General features: G+C 44.2%; 1 protein-coding gene across 3 annotated transcripts in view; it reads left to right on the top strand.

Moving 5' to 3' along the window:
* The window catches only part of LOC126535892 (UDP-GalNAc:beta-1,3-N-acetylgalactosaminyltransferase 2-like), a 41,394-nt gene extending 38,920 nt beyond the window's left edge, over positions 1-2,474 (top strand). Inside the window, exon 4 of one of the 3 annotated variants that reach the window (XM_055073305.2) lies at positions 1,376-2,474. In XM_055073305.2, coding sequence (XP_054929280.1) covers positions 1,376-1,635 — 260 coding nt within the window. In that variant the 3' untranslated portion in view covers positions 1,636-2,474. Of the gene's footprint in view, positions 1-1,343 lie in introns of all 3 variants that reach the window. The other 2 variants (XM_050182745.3, XM_055073306.2) reach the window with 2 other exon arrangements.
* Positions 2,475-18,235: the final 15,761 nt, after the last annotated feature.

The following is an 18,235-nucleotide window of genomic DNA, read 5'->3' as shown; positions in this document are numbered from 1 at the left end:
GATCTGTACTTATGGACAACTTTCTATGGCAATGAAGAAGAGGCAAAACACTGACAAGAAAGTGTGCTCCAGTCCCAGACTTTCATCCATGTTAGTTTGAGCTGGGGAAGAGAAAACGAACACTTTATCTCCAACAGCAAAGTAATCACCACTGAGTGTTGAATTTGACTTGTTTCACAGCGAAGCTGTGTATGACTTGGATCCTGGGATTTTTTTCTCAACAGAAAACCATTTCACTAATTAAAGTGAAAAGTGCCTATCTCCATTGAAATTACACATGCAAGACACACCCCAGTATTCATTTCAATAAATAAAAGCAGGAAACAAGCGTCAAAGCCACATGATAGATGATAAGGCCCATTCGAACGATACAAAGCATTTAGCATTTGCCGCATGCATTTCTTGGTAAAGATTACAGTTGCATAAGCCGCAGTTCCTTGGGAGAGGCCACTGCAGGATACGAAGCAGAGTGTGGCATCACTGCACTTTCACTTGTGTTGTGATACTGCTGTGGAAAGGCCACGCATAATTGCGACTCTTGAAGAGCAGCGTGAATACAATGAGCGGCGATGGAAACAGCAACGTCAATATGCACAATGGCATCGTGCTCAGGCTAGACAGGATGCAGTGGTCCCTGCCCAACGCAAGCCATGCACAGTTGGGATGCCTGAAGAGCAGTACAAATACAATGAGCGACAAAGGGAACAACAGCATTCAAGGCTACGTCACATTGGTCTATCGGATCAGGTGATACCACGGCTTTGCTGGCCAACCACCTTCACAACGTGGATTGCAGCCCAGTCTTTCTCTGCTTTTCTCGTCCGCATTTGGGCGAACGCAAAATGTGGAAGTTGCACCGATTCAGTATCTGTTCCAGCACACTAAAACCACACATGTAGCTTTCCATTCATTCCCACAGAAAATTGTCTGCGAGAGAACCTGCATGGCTGGTGAATGTCCAAGCAGCAACACGAAACCACTGGCACTCAAGTACAACTTCAATGCCACTGTGAGCCACACAAAAAATTATGCCATGTATGCCCTCTCTGAACTGTTTCACATGCCAGTGGTGATGCTGTAAAGCATGGTGTAAGCCATGCAGCAATGTTAATTGTGCACTGTGCCATATTTTAGGTTAAATAATGACATTATCGCATTGTCATTTCGAATATTTACATGGCTTCTGTAAGCAGTTGTCGTAGGTCTCATCTACGCAGCGGTTCAAATAAAATGCATTAATTAAACTTTAGGTTAGAAAGGTGCATTAACCAGCCAGTTAGTGTATTTGATTGTAATCCTGCCTTGCCTCTGAATAATGTTTTAGTTAGTACTTTGCCTTGCAGTGCGCCTGTGTACCCTGCCTTCGCATGTGGAGCTGCGTATGCTCTGTCGAGAGACATAGTCCTCTGGCTCGCCAGGAATAAGGACTACTTGTACAGCTACCAGGGCGAAGACGTGTCCATGGGCATCTGGTTGGCTGCGCTTTCACCGAAGCGCATTCATGAACCCCGGAACTGGTCGTGCAGCTATGGCTGCCCTGATGGCGTCAATCGTCCGTACAACAGGGCTGAGCTATCACCCAGTGAAATGAAGACAGTGTGGGCAACTTTCAAGAAGCACAAGAAGCTGTGCTGAGTCTGGTATGGACTAAGAAGTGTCAGAATAATCAATAGGAAGCATATAAAAATCGAAATGTAATGCCTTTAATTTCTGAATATATCTGAAATAGCATATTTCCTATGGACATTACATATTTTATGCCGTTTGCAGTTCATTCAGCTCGCATAGCTATTCTTTTAGCCACAAGATTGATGTGGCATTAAGAGTATCACCAAGATAAATATACCTGGCAGCGAAGCTTCCGTAGAAGCCCATTCGTTCAAAACATGGCAGTTCTTCGGCGTTTCATGGGGCTTAGCGCCATCTGTGTGACGAGGGAACACTTGCGGCAGAATAAAAAGTAATGACTGTATATTCAAAGCCCACCATTCCACTTGATGGACGTTTCGAGCTTTCTGCGCTGAAAGCGATGCAGCAGAAGGTCAGCCATACGGTTGTCAAAATCACACCCCTGCACAGAGCATACTTTCTTTGGAGGCTGACGAAAGCTTTGGGTATAGAGTGCTGGTCCCATCGTCTGACGCCAAGCCTGTCGGCCAGCGCAGCTGCACGAAAATAGCTAAAGTAAACAATTATCTGGCCGTTATAACTCGCTATTTTTACTGAACAAGCTTAAGAACAATGAAACTACCCACGCCATCAATTTTAAACAAACGTCAACAAGTAAAACAATGCAACGTGTTAGGGGGGGCTTATTGTAATAGGCAAACTTTACGAGTGCTCCTTTCTGCACACTTCAACAGCTGCATTGCATTGCAAGTTGCTAGCGGCATCATCGCCCCCTTCTTTGGTGGGTGCTGAAAAAAGCCTATTTATTGATAATAATAAAGTAAAACAGATTTGTCTTTTCTTGACATGTGTATATAAAATTTATTAGGCATATTATTTTCGTTGAATGAATCGAACTGTGTCTCGTTCTGATTTAAAATGTTTTTTTCTTTCCCAGTGTTTGTTTCCTCCTCACATAGTCACGCTTCAGTCGCAGCTCCTCCCATAACCACCCTTGCTGATGTTGGTGAAATTTGTTCTGAACTGCTTTTTGCCCGAAGCTTCGCAAGCTATTTGGATCGACCATGGTATAACTTCATGTGCATTAGCCCCGTACTCCTTCTAAATGCACACGTGCCAGCTCTCCAGAATATTTAGTAATGTTTATGAATTGTGGCTCGGTCTGCGATGGTAATAATGTTACATTATGTTTTATCGAAAATGCTCCTTGCCAGTCAGTCTTTGAACCTTGCATTGGGTCTTTTGATGATCAAAAGGTGAAAATAGAGTACTTGCTTCTGTCAAACTTATGTAGACAAGTTCCTGAAGCAGACAAAAATGGCAACAGCATAGTTATTGTCACGCTAAAAACAATGTTTTACTTGTCAGAATTTGGCTGTGCTAAGTTTGTTGCTGCTTTTGTGCTGCATCGAAACAAAAAAAATCTTGTTAATAACTTATGTATGTGTCCCTGAATAAGCATGCGTTCAAAGCCAACTAAAGAAGTGTGTGCTATTCCCCCTCTCGTGCTTTTTCTGGTGTCATGTCCGCGGAATTTTACAAATTTTAACATTCGTAGTTAGACAGGTATGTAATTGAGATTAGCATAGCCTGGGTTGCAAATCAAAAATATGCATGTCTTTGTGCAGTAAGCTTGGACAGGTTTGTGTGCATCCCTATATTGCATACAATTAGCATTCAGTATATTTTTAAACACTTTTCTGTCCGCGGGAAAATAAGCAGTTTTTGGGTGGTCTAGTAAACGATTAATTTACTGCTAGAGTAAATTCTTGATAGAATGTATGGTATCAGTTTGTAGAAGAAGGAATGTGTGCCGTGACTGATACGACCAGGTCACAGCAGACAAAGGGGACCTGGAACATCTACGTCACCAATGAGGTCATGTCCGCTATAACCCATGATGTGACATCCGTCCATTTGCATGATGTCTGTCTTTTGGGACTGGTCCCACAGTGAAGCGATCCGTATTCCGTGCCCACTTACAGCATGAGTAATTCATATTTACACTATATATGCGTGTAATAAAAGCTTGGGGCTGTCAGCTGCTTGATGCATTACTGTCGGGTATCTTGCACGCATATTATGCCTCATGGCTGCATCAAATTGCAGCCAGCCTGAGGATGTAGGCTACCTTCAATGGTCAGGTGGCACAGTGATCCGCTCAGCTGTCAGCGCCATCATGTCAGTTCCGCAAAGCACCGAGGCGGCCACTGCTATGAAGGCATGCTTTTGCGGCACTCGTTTGAAACGTGTCAACAACTCCACTTGTCGAAATGTTGGCTCCCACTTTTACCTTGTTCTCGTTTTGCTCATTGCCTTGAAGTTCCATCTCCCAACTTCCCCATGTTTTCCCTGGATTCCTTCTAAATTGGGGTTTTAAGGCAATCAAAGACATCAAGGCCCATTTTGGACCACCGACGTTTGAGAAAGGACGTCAAGTTTATGACAACAACCATGTATATTGTGTCAAAGAACTAAACAGCACAGACATCACAGCGAAGTGCTTAAATCAAATTGTAGGGTTTTATGTGCCAGAACCAGTATCTGATTATGAAGCACACTGTAGTGGGGGACTCCAAAATAATTTGGACTGCCTAGAGTTCTTTATCGTGCACTTAAATATAGGTACACAGGTGCCTTCGCATTTTGCCACAATCGAAATGTGGCTGCCGTGGCTGGGATTTGATCCTGCGACCTCATGCTTAGCAGCCCAGCACCATTGCCACTAAGCAACCACCGCAGGTCGCGAAGTGTTTGTCACAACAGAGCAAACATGCTTACTACGTCGAACTCAAAGTAAGTTAACGAATCGTTATTTTATGTCGCTTAAGTGAGCAAATATGGTCGTAGATGTTTTTCAACTGTCATTTGTAGCTTCATTACTTGGAACGTGCCTTGCACCTCGCAATTCTAGAGGTTTTGGAAAATTGGCAGGTAAGTGCTTTTTTCTCCGTTGACAAAGTGCCTCGAGCGTATTCTGGTACATGTATTGTCGTTCAGGCTCGAATGTGAGACGTAATCACCGCCGAAACATAATAGAGAGCAATCAGCTAAGACTAAACAATGTGAAGACTGAACAAATGTGCGCTAGTGTGCACGAGAAAAATGCTAATTTGCTAATACTCGACATGTCCTGCGGTGTACTCCAACCTTAGTTCTGTTGTTCTAAGCACGAGAAAACATCAGCATGAATGAGCCCAGTTCCAGCAGTAGTGTCTTGATCTTGGCGCAGGAACAAACTGCACATTGGCTTATTAATGCATGACAAAAATTGGCTGTGGCTTAGCTCAGCTAACCCTGGATATGCAAAGCAAAACCTTGGTTTAGCCTGGTTAAGTCTTGGTTATACTTGGTTAACCTTTGATTAACCTATAATTATTATACTATTAGCGAAGTTTGACGGCTGTGCCTAGGTCAGTTGCTAGACGTGACTGTGATTAGGCTTGGGTAAACACGTATCGTTCGACAGTGCGATGCCTGTTGTGCCACAGGGAAAGCGCAAGTGCTAGACATGGAAACAGACACCGCAAACATACGCAGTGTCGAAGCACAAACGGGCAGGGCGCGAACACAGTCGCTACATTGATCTTGATGGTGCGATGCCTGTTGCATTCCGGACCCTCTCCAGTAAAGCAGCTCGCCGGGCGATATCCGTGGAGTGATCAGACATCGCTTGGCCATGATGGCTCAAAGCCTCTCGCTTCTGCGCAACGCTCAGAGAAGACAGCTTGGCCTCGCCCTCATCCATGGCCAAGCTCGCACTGACTAGGCGAGTGCAGCGCCCCTCTTAGCCAGGCACGTGGCGAGTTGTTCAGGTGGCGACCCACCTGCGCAGAGCGCATGCGCCAAGCCAGCAGCAGCGGCAGAGCGCGGTACGGCAACTCACATTATGTGTTGCCAAGGCTACCGCGCAGCTGCGGTCAAGTGAAGGTCAAGTTGCTGGCGACGGCAAAACTCGACACAATGCGGTTAGTAAAGCTTTCGCTTTAAAAGCACAGTGCGAACAAAGCTGCAGCATGGAGCGCTTACGAAGCTAGATTTGACACGTTTTGGAGCGAGATCAGCTAAACAACTATCTAAACGCATTTACAACAGCGGGAATTAGTTCACGCACCTTTATGCAGTTTTTGCTTTATTGTGCATTTTTGCGGATACTGCCTGCTGCTTCTTTTTCATATTTTTCCTTTTTGCATTTGCGTTTTAGATTGTTTAACAGAAATTCACAAGAGTAACATGAACCGCGACAATCCACTTCAGCAGCCGGGTTGCTTCCCACGGTTTTGAAGGGAAGCGGTACAGTTGGATGCCGACATCCCCTTCACAGTTGTGACAATCCTTAACACAGCAGTATCTGCACTTGTTCTTTTTGTTCACACTTCTCACGGAGGAGCTGCGGAGGGGCCTTGGTGAATCCATTGCAAAATTAAAAAAGGAGGCTTTCAGGCAGGCCTGAGCGCGTACGGGCAATGGTCAAATGGTGGCGAATGCCTACTCGCGAGTTCTCACTGCTGCTGCTAGGTGGCGCGACATGTACAGCCAAACTTCATTGCAGGGTGCCATGTTAGTGGCATCCAAGTATTGCCTGTCAGGATCGTCAGTGCGTGCACAGAACCATTCAGTATGGTTCAGGGAAGGATGCGTGAAAGAATGAGGACCTAAGAAAACACTGGCGTGGCGAGCTGTTCCATCAGATCGTGTTATATCGTGATTTTTTCTAAGTCGAGCGAGATGGTCTTAGCACACCTTTTCCACTGCTTTTCTACAGCTTTGCTGCAGCTCATTTAATAATCGGTTGCATTCTTTTTGACAAGACAAATGGCATCCCTGCACGGAAGAGCATCTCTTCAAGTTTCCTAACAGCCAGTGCCGCCATGCCTGTTGCGTACACGCTTTCCTGATGCAGCTAAAACGAATAAGCCGCGACATCAGCCTGCTGTTGCATGATGCAGGGTCACTATGATAAGTAAATTAAAAAGAACAGAAGAAATTAGTGCAGTAAGTGTGGTCAAACGTTGGCAAGCATGATAAGCGGACCTACCTCAATAAATTGGCTTCCTAAAGCCAGCTTTGCCGCAGTAGACGCGGTGAAGCATACCAAACAGTATTGCAGTGTGCAAAATTTGAAAAGGGGTCATTGTCACGGGGCATATTCATAATAGTATGTGTTCCTTATTGATGCACACATGCGCCCGCCCCCTCCTGTCACACTACGCGCGCCGAGGCGCCTAATAAGTGAAGTGGTACGCCTTCAAAGCTGTTTTGGACCTATCTGTGATGCTTTGAACTGTTGTTTCGTCCACCTCCTAGGCCAATCTTTACATGGGTCATTTTTTCTGAACTGTTGATTTCTTCAATAAAAGCTACGTAATTTCGTTGTTTTCTGTCCAACTAATATGGTTGTATGCAAGTCAAGGTATTCTTTTTAGCCGAGCACAGTTTTCGAAAGCGATACGATGCTTTTGCCCCAGTAGTGCCGTCACCACTTTACAACACAGTCAATCAATGTCATTTTGTATGTCACTGGAAGACCACCGAACGTGGGGTACTCACACGCATGCGTGGAACTGCATAACTAGCCGTGATATCAGCACGCCTCTTGAGAAGCTGCTTTGCATCAAAGGCCAGGCACCCTTGCTATGCTTCACTGCAAAACATTCTATATGTCTAACCGCTTAACATATTTGTACTGCGGTGAAGCTAACCTTATGAAGCTGAATTTCACAACGCTTTTTAGACTCTTGCATCTCTACCAACCACTACCAAACACTTGTCTGTACGTCGCTTGGCAAAGGTCTTACCAGCTAATTCTCCCCCGTTGGTAGTGGGGAGACTCGCATATATGAAAACTGCCAAGGAAAGCAGTTGCCCTGATGAAGGCAAGCTCCCTTGTGGAAACATTTGCACCAGCCTGTTCGACCATTGTTATCACCGGAACTTATGTGTGTATTTGCGGTGAAGCATGCCGATAGTGTGAAGGGCTCACGCAAATCAGGAAAGTAAGGTTTCAATGAGCGACAAAGTTAATGTTCTAGTCTTTAAAAAGTAGATTTTTGCATTGGGATGATGTTTTGACAACTTTTGTTGGCTAAAGCCATACAGTATACAGTATGTTTTACTGAAATACACAAGATGTCTCACTGCAGGACACATTCTCCGTAGTTAGCCGAAACCCTATGTTACACTTGTGTATTGCAGTGAAACATGCTAAAGCACATTTCCCAATTAAGAATGTAAAGACCCTTGCTCTTCGCCTTTGTGATATTATGACACTCATTATAATGAGAACATATTCACTGCAAAAAACAACCACATTAAAATGGAGACATTAACATGCATGGCAGCATGTGTGATGTTTTATCCTTTTGCTTTGTTGTGTACCTGTCATACTGCCATTATTAAATTTTCCTGTACTTTGTAAGGTGCTGACGTACATAGCATTACATCGCAAGGAGTCACTGTATAATTAGTGTTCAAAGACCAGTGTAATGGCTTTTCTCAAGAGAGGTTGGGGTAAAGTTGCTGTGGAATATTATTTTAGAGGGGTAGTTTTCTGAGAAGAAATCAGATGTCGGAAAACAGACCTGTGGTACCCTGGGTTTCAGTATTTAATGGTGGAAAGGATTCAGAATACATTAACATTTCTTTATTTACATCATACTGCAGGCCAGGGGGCCCAAGCAGGAGGGGCAAGGTAACACATAAAAAATATGCATACAAAAGGCGGAATTGCAAAATATAAAACTTAGGAAAATAAACAAAATAGCACAAAACAGCAATGTTACTTAGGAAATACTAATGAGTTTGAATTGATTCAAGGGAATTCAGATGATGGAAAGGGATGAGGTTCCGTTCTATAGTTTGAGGAAAGAGAGAAAATTTAAAAAGGTTTGTCCTGGCAATGTAAGGGGAGAGAGTGAGGGGGTGGAAATGACGGGCTTTCCTGGATGCAGAAAGAGTTGTGTATGGACTAGGATCTAAAGAAAATTTACGGTTTATGAAGGAGTAAAGGAGCTTCAGGCGTATTAATTTTTGCCTTGTTGAACGCCTTGTTGAACCTTGTGAAAACCATTTGTCCACAATAATTCAGTTATAGATTCTTCTCAGCCGTATTTGGAAAAAAAATGAAATGTATGGCTCTTCTCTGTATCCTTTCAAGGGCATTAATGTTGATTTTGGTAAACAGGTCCCAAATAACGCACAAGTATTCCAATTTAGGTCAAATAAAAGTTCTATGTGCTAATGATTTTACTTCATGGGATGCTTGTTTAAGCTTATGGTGAAGTAGACAGAGCTTTCTAAAAGCAGAAGAGGCAGTAGCAGCGATATGGCTATTTCAATTTAGGTTGTTTGTAATTGAAATTCCAAGGTACGTGTACTCGTTCACTTCGGCCAAGGGGTCTTGGCCAATAGATGAAGAAAACTTCAGGCGTGCTTTTTTTGTTTGTTATGAGTAGATGCACAGATTTATCTGAGTTAAGTTTCATTCCCCACTTGTTGCTCCACTAAAAAATGTTGTTTAAGGCTAAATGAAGATATAGCTGATCATTAACTGTATTAATATAGCTAAAAATGATAGTCTGCGAACAAACAAATATTGACAGGGGCCTCTATTACATCAACTATGTTGTTACAATAAATAAGAAATTGTAGTGGGCTACACAAGCTGCCTTGAGCCATGCCAGAGGTTACCGAAAGAGAATCAGACTGCTGCCCATCAATCGCTACATACTGTGTTCGACGCATTAAGTAAGCAGAAACTCGGGACAGGATAAAGTCAGGAAGACGAAAGAATTCTAATGTACAAATTAATTTGTCATGAGGAACTATATCAAAAGCTTTTTGAAAATCCAAAAATATCACATCTACTTGGCCAGCCTTGTCAAAGACAGAAGCAAACGAGTGAATGGCTATGCTTAATTGGGTAACTGTCGAAAGCCCCTTCCTGAAGCCATGTTGGAAAAGACATAAAATGTTACGCTCGTTTAAGAAATCATTATTGTAGTCAGCAACAATGTGCTCAATTAATTTACAAGAAGAGGATAATATGGAAATCGGACAGTAATTCAAGACTGAACTTGGGTCACCTTTTTTTAATATAGGGACAACACTTGCTACTTTCCAATCAAGTGGAAGTACTGCGGAATGTAGAGAGGCCTGAAATATTACTACAAGAAATTTACTTAACGGTTTCACATAACGCCGAAGGAAGGTGTACGGAATGTAATCTGGACCAACAGATGATTTTACTTGTAATCGAAAGAGCATGTTAAGTACACCTTGGTGAGAAATGTTAAGGTCAGAAGAGCAGGACGGTGAAGTTTGGAAAGAGGGTTCAGTGGTTTAGGAGAAGACACTGTGGAAGTGCTCATTTAAAAGGTTAGCAACAGCTTTGGGATCAGTTATTGGAATGCTATCGTGGATAATGTTCGTTATAAATTTATTCTGTTCCCTGATAAAGTTCCAGAACTTTGGGGATATTCCTTAATAAAATTTGGTAAAGTGCTACTGAAATAAATAATTTTTGCTTCTGCAATGGCCCTAGAAAGGGTGACATGAACATTAGTTAAATTATCGGTAGCTGGACCTTTCTTTCTTAGGTGTTTGGCTTTATGTTTTAATTGAATAGTGCGCCTGTTCATCCATGGTGTATGTTTAACTGGCTTCTTAAGTTTGTTAGGTACAAATTGATCAATGCAGAAAAAACACATTAAACTTTTCCCCAAGCTACAGAATGTAATTTTGGCAAAAGTCAGAAAAACAAGAATCAAGACCTGTTATTCGCACATCATCAGCCTGCACAAAATTTTTCACTATCGTAGGCGCATGCACGCCATGCACGCTGGTAACATTCAACTTGAATGATACAACAATAAGTTCATGGTCAGACAGCCCAGGTTCGATAGATACAGAATAATCGGTAAAGGAGCGTTCAAGAAAGACAAGGTCAAGGAGTGAACCAAGACCGTTTCCAAGTCTGGCAGGTTCACGAACTACTTGTATAAGGTTGTGGTCGAGCATCATATCAAAAAGCACATTTGAGTTGAGAACAGAACCGGCACCTGACATAACACAATCCCAGTCACTGCCCGGCAAGTTAAAATCACTACTAATAGCTTATTTCTATTGAACTGGGCAATCTCTTCATTTATCCTTAATAAATAATCGGGGGCAGAGTCTGGAGGTCTGTACACCGCACATAAAACAAAAACATGACCATAAATATTCAGTTTTATAAAAAGACTTTCGGTGTTGCTTGACTCTGGTAACAGAATGGCCTCCATGGACGACTTCACAACAGCCACCCCACTGCCCCTAGAAGTTCTATCTCTACAAATTATCTTGTAGGCAGGCGGGATTACGACCTTGTTGCTAATTTCACTATGAAGCCAGGTTTCCGTTGTAACTGTGTGATGCAGGTTCTTGTGTTCAAAGGTTCTGACAGTTCTCCGAGGCGGAGCCTCCGAGAACCTAATTGAGGACAACGCTGTTGGTTTCAAAAACACACACACAAACTTTTAATAAAACTACAAAGAGTCATAAATAAATAATAGAAAGAAAGCATAAAATAAACACTCAGACACCGCGGTAAGAAACACACTTAGGGCTAGGGTGGCGTTAACCAGTGCGCGAGTCCGGGCTGACCACGATGGCAGGGTCGCTTAATAGTCTCGTCGTGAAGACGTGGCGACAAGATGACTAGAGAAGTGGTGCCGGTCTCACCAAAGGTCGGGGTGCTGGCCCGTTGATCAGGCGACCAGAGCGCGCTAGCTCTGGCTTGGAGAGAGAAGGCAGGCTGCTTGGCGGCACAAGCGGATGGCGGTGGCGTTCTGGCCGGGCAGCTGGGCGTAGAACTCGGGCCCGTAGCCCGACTGCTCTCACCCTGCCCACGGGCACAGAAGCTCGCCGGCCTTGGGCAGCTGGCGGCACAACCGGGTAGAGTGGCGACGCACAGGAACGTGTTGGGAGGAGGTCCCGGTCGGGTGAAGTCCTGGTGGCTCGGGTTCAGAACCCGACGGCCTGTCTTTAGCTCCCGGTCCGGTGGCTGACCTTCTCCTGGCATCGCTTCCTGGAACTCTCCCTGCGTCTCCCCGCTTTTGCCAGCGCGCCTCGCTTTTTCTCCTGCTCTGGCCAATTCGTCATTTTCTCATTGGCTGTTTAATGCTCCATGGTTTCTCCTAATTGGGTTGGCTTTTTTCCTTTTAGTTTTTTTTTTCTTGCGCCGCGTGTTCACGTGCCGAACACTCTTCGGCGTTGTTGTTTTCTCTCCAGCATGGAGTTCACCTCGACGTGCACCACTTGTCTGCTTCTGTCCTTTCCAACCACCGCCCCGTGTCGCGCACCACACACATCACAAACTGCAATGTGTGATGAGTGCGACAAAAGAACTGATTCCAATTGAATTGTCTTATTCACGATGCTACGTGCGTTAAGGTTTAGTAATCTGATAAGCCTCTCATTGATTGGTCAAGCAGAATGTTGATGAGTACGGGAATTAAAGGCTATCTTGCGTTGGTTGGTTTTGTCATTTCAGATGAACACATCATTGTCCATGCGTAGCTTATCATGCTGAAGTGAAACCTTCTTTCCGAGCGATTTATCATGCTTGGCGCTTTCCCATAATAGCTTACGCTTCTTCAAAGTGACCTGCAAATAGCCATCTTGAACGAAAACATTGGCTCCCTTCAGTTTAGAAACATTTTTAAATATCACTACTTTCTCATTGTAATCCTGAAGAAACATTATGACCGGTCCTTTAGGGCCAGTCCTACCAAGTCTGTGAATACGGCCAATGGAAACACATTTAACACCTAGCTTATTCCCGAGCATTTCTGTATTTACTTTGCGCTTAAAATCACATTCCATCTCATTTGGCTCTTCAAGGATACCATGAATAACTATGTTCGAATGGCTACTTCTATCCTCAATATTGTTAGGAAGAGTTGCGAAGAAATGGTTTTATTTACAGGAGATGGACGATGATCGTAACATGATCGTAGCACAGTCCGGCCTCTCAAACTCCTCGTTCTCTTTGTCTTCTCTTCTTTCTTCTTGTACTTGCCTTTCGTATTCGTTACATTTCCCCACAAGCAGACGAAGCCCATGGGGCGAGTCAGGATGGACAAGCAGAGTAGAAAGGTTTCAGGCAAGCAATACGAGTCAGCTGAGTTCTACTTGATCGCCAACCATTGCACAGGAGGCGAGCTATGACGTAAGTGGCTTCGCTCAGGCGGTTCACAACTACAAATGGGCCTGAATATTGTGACAAGAACTTTTGGCGCAATTCACGCTTGTGTTGCAGTGTTCAAAGAAGGACCAAGTCACCTTTTTTGAACAATACTTGTGCGTGACGGTTGTCGTATCACTCTTTCGAACGACTTTGCGAGGCCAGAGTACGAAGAGGAGCTATTCGACGGGCTTCTTCGGCGAGACACAAAGTCTTCAATACAGAATCATCATTGTGCAGAATGAAGGGTAAGAAAGTGTCCAGAGGGCTTCGCGGTAACCTTGCTTACAGGAGGTAAAATGGGCTATAGTTCGTGGTTTCGTGTTTTGCCATGTTGTATGCGTAAGTGATGAAGAGCAGCACGTCGTCCCAGTTCTTATTAGTGGACGAGACGTACATGGCAAGCATGTCGGTCAGTGTTCTGTTTGTCCTTTCAACGAGACCATTGGCCTGTGGATGATACGGCATGGAATGACGGAACTGTGAAGTGCATAAACGAAGTAACTTTTTAATGGATCAGCAGTGAATTGGCGACCATGGTCACTGATGATGATACGTGGTGGGCAGTGGCGTAGCCAGAAATTTCGTTCGGGGGGGGGGGGCTCACATTGCAGCTCGAGCTCCTCCTTAAGAGGAAGCTTTAGCTCGCGTGCTCCTATCTAAATACATGTAGCAGCAGAATTCGTTTTCCTCGGCAACCACTGTACCAAATTTGACGAGGTTTGTTGCATTTAAAATAAAACTTAAATTCTACTGACTTTTGGTTTCAAGTTTTTCATTTAGGTTCTCAATTCTTTACTAAAACTTGGAAAAAATCCAAAATTTTTAGAGAACGGGACTATCAAGTTTACAACTCTGTAACTCGGCAATAAAAAATGATATCATAATTATGCGAATTGCATCTAATAGTACATCTAAAGCGGACAAAATTGATATGTCACACATGAATCTAAAAAAATTTAGTCATAAGGAGATACAGCTTTTGCGAAACTCTTGTACACAACGTAACAAGTTCATGTAAAATATAAATTCATATATCAAATTTGTCCGCTTTGAATGGTCTAATGGATACCTTACAGAACCGCGATGTCTGTTCTTGATGCAGAGCTATTAGTTTTTAAACGTCTTGCTTGTATGTTCTTTAACTTTAGAATTTTTCAAAATATTTAAACAAAATTCGAACTCTAAATCGTAATTACGCTTCCAACAGGCACTAGAATTTAACTTTATTTCTCAAGTGCAACAAATTTCAATAAAAGCGATCGAGGGGTTATCTCAGAAAAGCGTTTCTACGTTCTACATGCACTTGAACAGGCCGCGTCGGAGTTGGGCCCGAGCTAAAGCTTCCTCTTAAACAATTTGTCGAGGGACCAAATACATGAATAATAACTGTATTACTATTGCCAAAGATGCTGCAAACGAATTCTTGAACGCTACGCCCTCTCAAAACAAGTAATATATATATTTTTTCATAAAAGAATATACTCGTATGTGCCAAATATTGTGCCCAAAATACCTGATATCAATGCTTCCATGTTTTTTGTCTATCTAATAAGTAAACCCAATATCACACAAACTTTTGAACTATATCAGTTTGAAACCAGCAAAGCAGTGCATGCCACTGATATGAACAATGTAAAGGCCATGAAATGAACAAGTTGAGGACAAATGTGTGAATGAAACGTTGTCATTCAAGAACCTTGTTCCCATTCTTGTACATATGCAACGGCCTGTGAAAAATCTCAATGACGCTGCCATTTGTTCGAATGTATTACGCAGAAGCAGCTGTCCCCGGTCGTGTATCGTGAGTAATTGCACCGAAATTATAGTCGCAACAGAGAGCACGTATAAAAAGCAGGAGTTCTGCAAAATATACGAGGGCGAGTCAAATGAAAATGAGCCAATGGTAATACATGACAAACGGGGTGCTTTATTTAAAAGTAGTCTCCATGAGCATTTAGACATTTGTCCCATTGACTAGCAAGTCGCGTGATTTCCACCTCGTAAAGCTCCTTGAGTTGCTGCTTCAAAAAGCCTGCAATTGACTCTTTCACGTCCGACACGAATCTGGTTCCCTTGAGCTGTTTGTTCAGTAGCCCCAAAATCTGGAAGTCGCAAGGCGACAGGTCTGAGCTGTATGGCAGATGTTTCAGCGTTTCCCACTTGAACTTTGCAAGTTTTATATTAACCAGATCATCAACGTGGGGACGGCCATTGTCGTGGAACAAGAAGACCCCATTCGTCAATTTTCCACGTTGTTTGTCCTTGATTGCGACTCGCAACCGATCCGCCATTTCACAGTACCGGAAATAATTGAGTCTCTCAACATTTAGCAAATTCTATCAGTAATGGCCCCTGACGATCGAAAAAAAAAAAAGCTCAACAACACCTTTCCGGCGGAAATGACGGCCTTTGCTTTCTTTGGGGGTGGTGAATTCGAATGTTTCCACTGTAAGCTTTGCCGTCGTGTTTCAGGCTCGTAGTAGTGGTACCATGGTTCGTCCCCGATGACAATTGCAGACAAGAAGTCGTCACCCTCATTATGATACCGGATAAGATTAGCCAAGGCAGCGCCGAACTTCTCCGTCTTCTGGCAGTGCTTCAAAATCTTGGGCATCCATTGCGGACCCAAAGGCCGATAACCGAGATGTTCATGAATCATGGCGTGATCCGAACCGTGACTGATGTCCACATGCTCTGCCAGTTCATCGATGCTTATCCTATCAACCCTTGCAATTTTGTTAGGGGTGATTGCACGATGCCTTTGGCCCGGTATGGTATCGTCTTTGCAACTTTCATGTCCTTCTTTGAACCGTTTGTTTCAACGCTTCACAGTGGCCAATGAAATGCAATGTTCAATGTACACGCCATATGGCGACTAATTTCTTTTTTGGGAAACGCCTTCATCTGTCAAAATCCTCACGGCAACACGCTGCTCAACTTCTGGAGCGTCCATTATGGCACGCAACCATGTTCAACCCAGTGTATGAGAGCATTAAAAAACATTTATCCTCACACCTGCGTGTCACTTTTGTAAATGAGATGCCTGTGCGCTGCGCGCATGCCTTGAAGATAATGAACAGAACCATAATTGCGCGGGGTGGGTAGGCTCACTTTCATTTGACTCGCCCTCGTACATTAGAAATGCGAAGATACAATGGAATATACAAATGCGAAGATACAGCTTGATAAAGGGCAAAAAGTGTCACTAGAAACAAAGTTCACTGCACGTATACACAAAACCTGGCAACAAGATATTCAACTATATAAGTCTCCAATAAATTGACCTATCTAAGAAAAAGTCTGTGTATATAACGCGTCAAACAAGGCAAATAAACATGATGCGCAATCACACATTCACAAAGTCCTAGATCTCGCCCCCATTCCATCCACTCCCCCCGATGTATCGCCCGTGACAGAAGGCACCGCTGTTCCTCCCCGCTTTTTTCCCTTGTGCACGCAAGACTCAGCAACCATCATCGGCTCACCCATTCCCCCTCTCCCCCCCCTCGCTTTAACTCACACATGCATTATGCGGCACGCGGTCGCAGTGTTACCGCCCTTGGGCTTTATACGAAACATGAGGGCGACAGCGACGGCAGGAATAGGCCATGAGTGTCCATATAACTGCTATCGCAATAATACAATAAAAGTATCCGGCAACTGAAGCGTCCCATGGCTAATTACTTTCCGCAAAAGAAGAAGTAACAAAATCAAACTTTCACCATGCCACAATTCACTGCGCCACAGCAATGTACTTATTTTTTCTATTTGTGGAGTGGGGCACTCAAATGAAAAAATTATGCAAGGGAAAGTATGTTGGTCACAATTGAATGACTGCTTTGGGCACCTAATGTGGCTACCGAAGGAATATCGAAGAAAATGTGAGATGCTTGGTCCACCGAGAACCATACGCATACTGCTCGGTATCCTACACCGGCGAGACAAGAGTTTCCGGAGAGGTTGCGCTGAAGGAAACGCGGTGCAACCCGTCTAGTCCCCACAGTGATGGCGGCGAGCGACCATTGTTTCTTTTTCTCGTCTGCTAGCCAGAAAGCGTCCAAAACTCTTCAGGTGAAAATCCACTCGGCCAGAGCAAACCGAATGCGCACCGAAGTGCGCCGCGCGGTGGTCGGGGCAACACGTGAAAAGCGCATGCGCTCTGGCTGGCTCTGGCAGTCCGCAGGTAGGATAGCGAGAGCAAAAAAATTTAAGAGGCTCAATGTGTGCTCGCGAATAAAAGTAGAAAAAATAAATAAGAACGTAGTTACTTTGGCTGGCGTTAGTGTCTTGACACCGATGCTTTGGCGTAGGTGAAAAAAAAAAAATGTTGATACTTTCTTATGTGACATGACGGCGCAAGCGATCCACCACACAAAGCTTCATCTCATCGGACCTCGCTACATGCTTTGTCAACTTGTCTGATAGTATGTTGATTAGGCTTGTCTCGTTGTATGTTCCGACGTAAGACTTTAAAAAACTCAATGGACCTTTGGCGTCAAATGTTTATAACAACATTAAACCCACAAAGTTCCGCAATTGAAAATCTAAAGCACAACTTTGGAAATGCCAATGCACCTTTTCCATCAAAAGTTTATGTGAACTTTACACCCATAAAGTTTCCGAATTTACATCCATGCGCTCCGTAGATTCCGCCGCCTCAGCAAGGTACCGCGGTGAGCCCGTTCGCCATCAAAACGCCCTTGAAGCTCATTGCTCGGATGGGGCTCCTTGCGTTATGTTTCTCCCACTGCATGGGCGTTGCCGCGAAATGCAGCCCGAGTTCGCAATGTTCGCGGTGAAATGTCTTTTTGAGCGTGAAAAGGACATTCTAGAAAAAATTCAGAATGATTTCTGGCGCCGGAGGTTGCTTTGGTCAGCCGTGCATGGACAGCACGAAAAAATTGGGGGGGGGGGGCTGAAGCCCCATAAGCCCTCCCCCCCCCCTGGCTACGCCCCTGGTGGTGGGCCATTATAAAGGACCACGGAACGCAGCAGGAAAACGGCCACGCAAGCAGCGGTGGAAGATGGTATGGCTGCAGTTTTTGCATACCATGTAAGATGGTTTACGCAGACAATTATCCAACAGTTCTTGTTGTTAGATAACGGGAATGGACCCAAAAGGTCAATGCCTACTTGCTCGAACGGCGTACTGGGCGGGGTCAATGGCCAAAGTGGACCCGGGGCTGCGTGACGTTGGCACGTTTCACAACTAGCGACATAGCGCTTGGTTGTTTCGTACATCTTGGGCCTGTAAAAGCGCTCCTGCGTGTGGTGTAGCGTTCGTACGAAGCCAAAATGGCCGGATGTCACATCGTCATGCGTGGCACGTAGAAAGTCGGAGCAGAGACTCTCAAGGACAACAAGCAGAAAACGCGCTCC

The sequence above is a fragment of the Dermacentor andersoni genome, chromosome 4 (assembly GCF_023375885.2).
Source record: "Dermacentor andersoni chromosome 4, qqDerAnde1_hic_scaffold, whole genome shotgun sequence".
In the NCBI taxonomy this organism is placed as follows: Eukaryota; Metazoa; Arthropoda; class Arachnida; order Ixodida; family Ixodidae; genus Dermacentor; species Dermacentor andersoni.
This window is presented reverse-complemented; position numbering and strand designations above follow the sequence as displayed.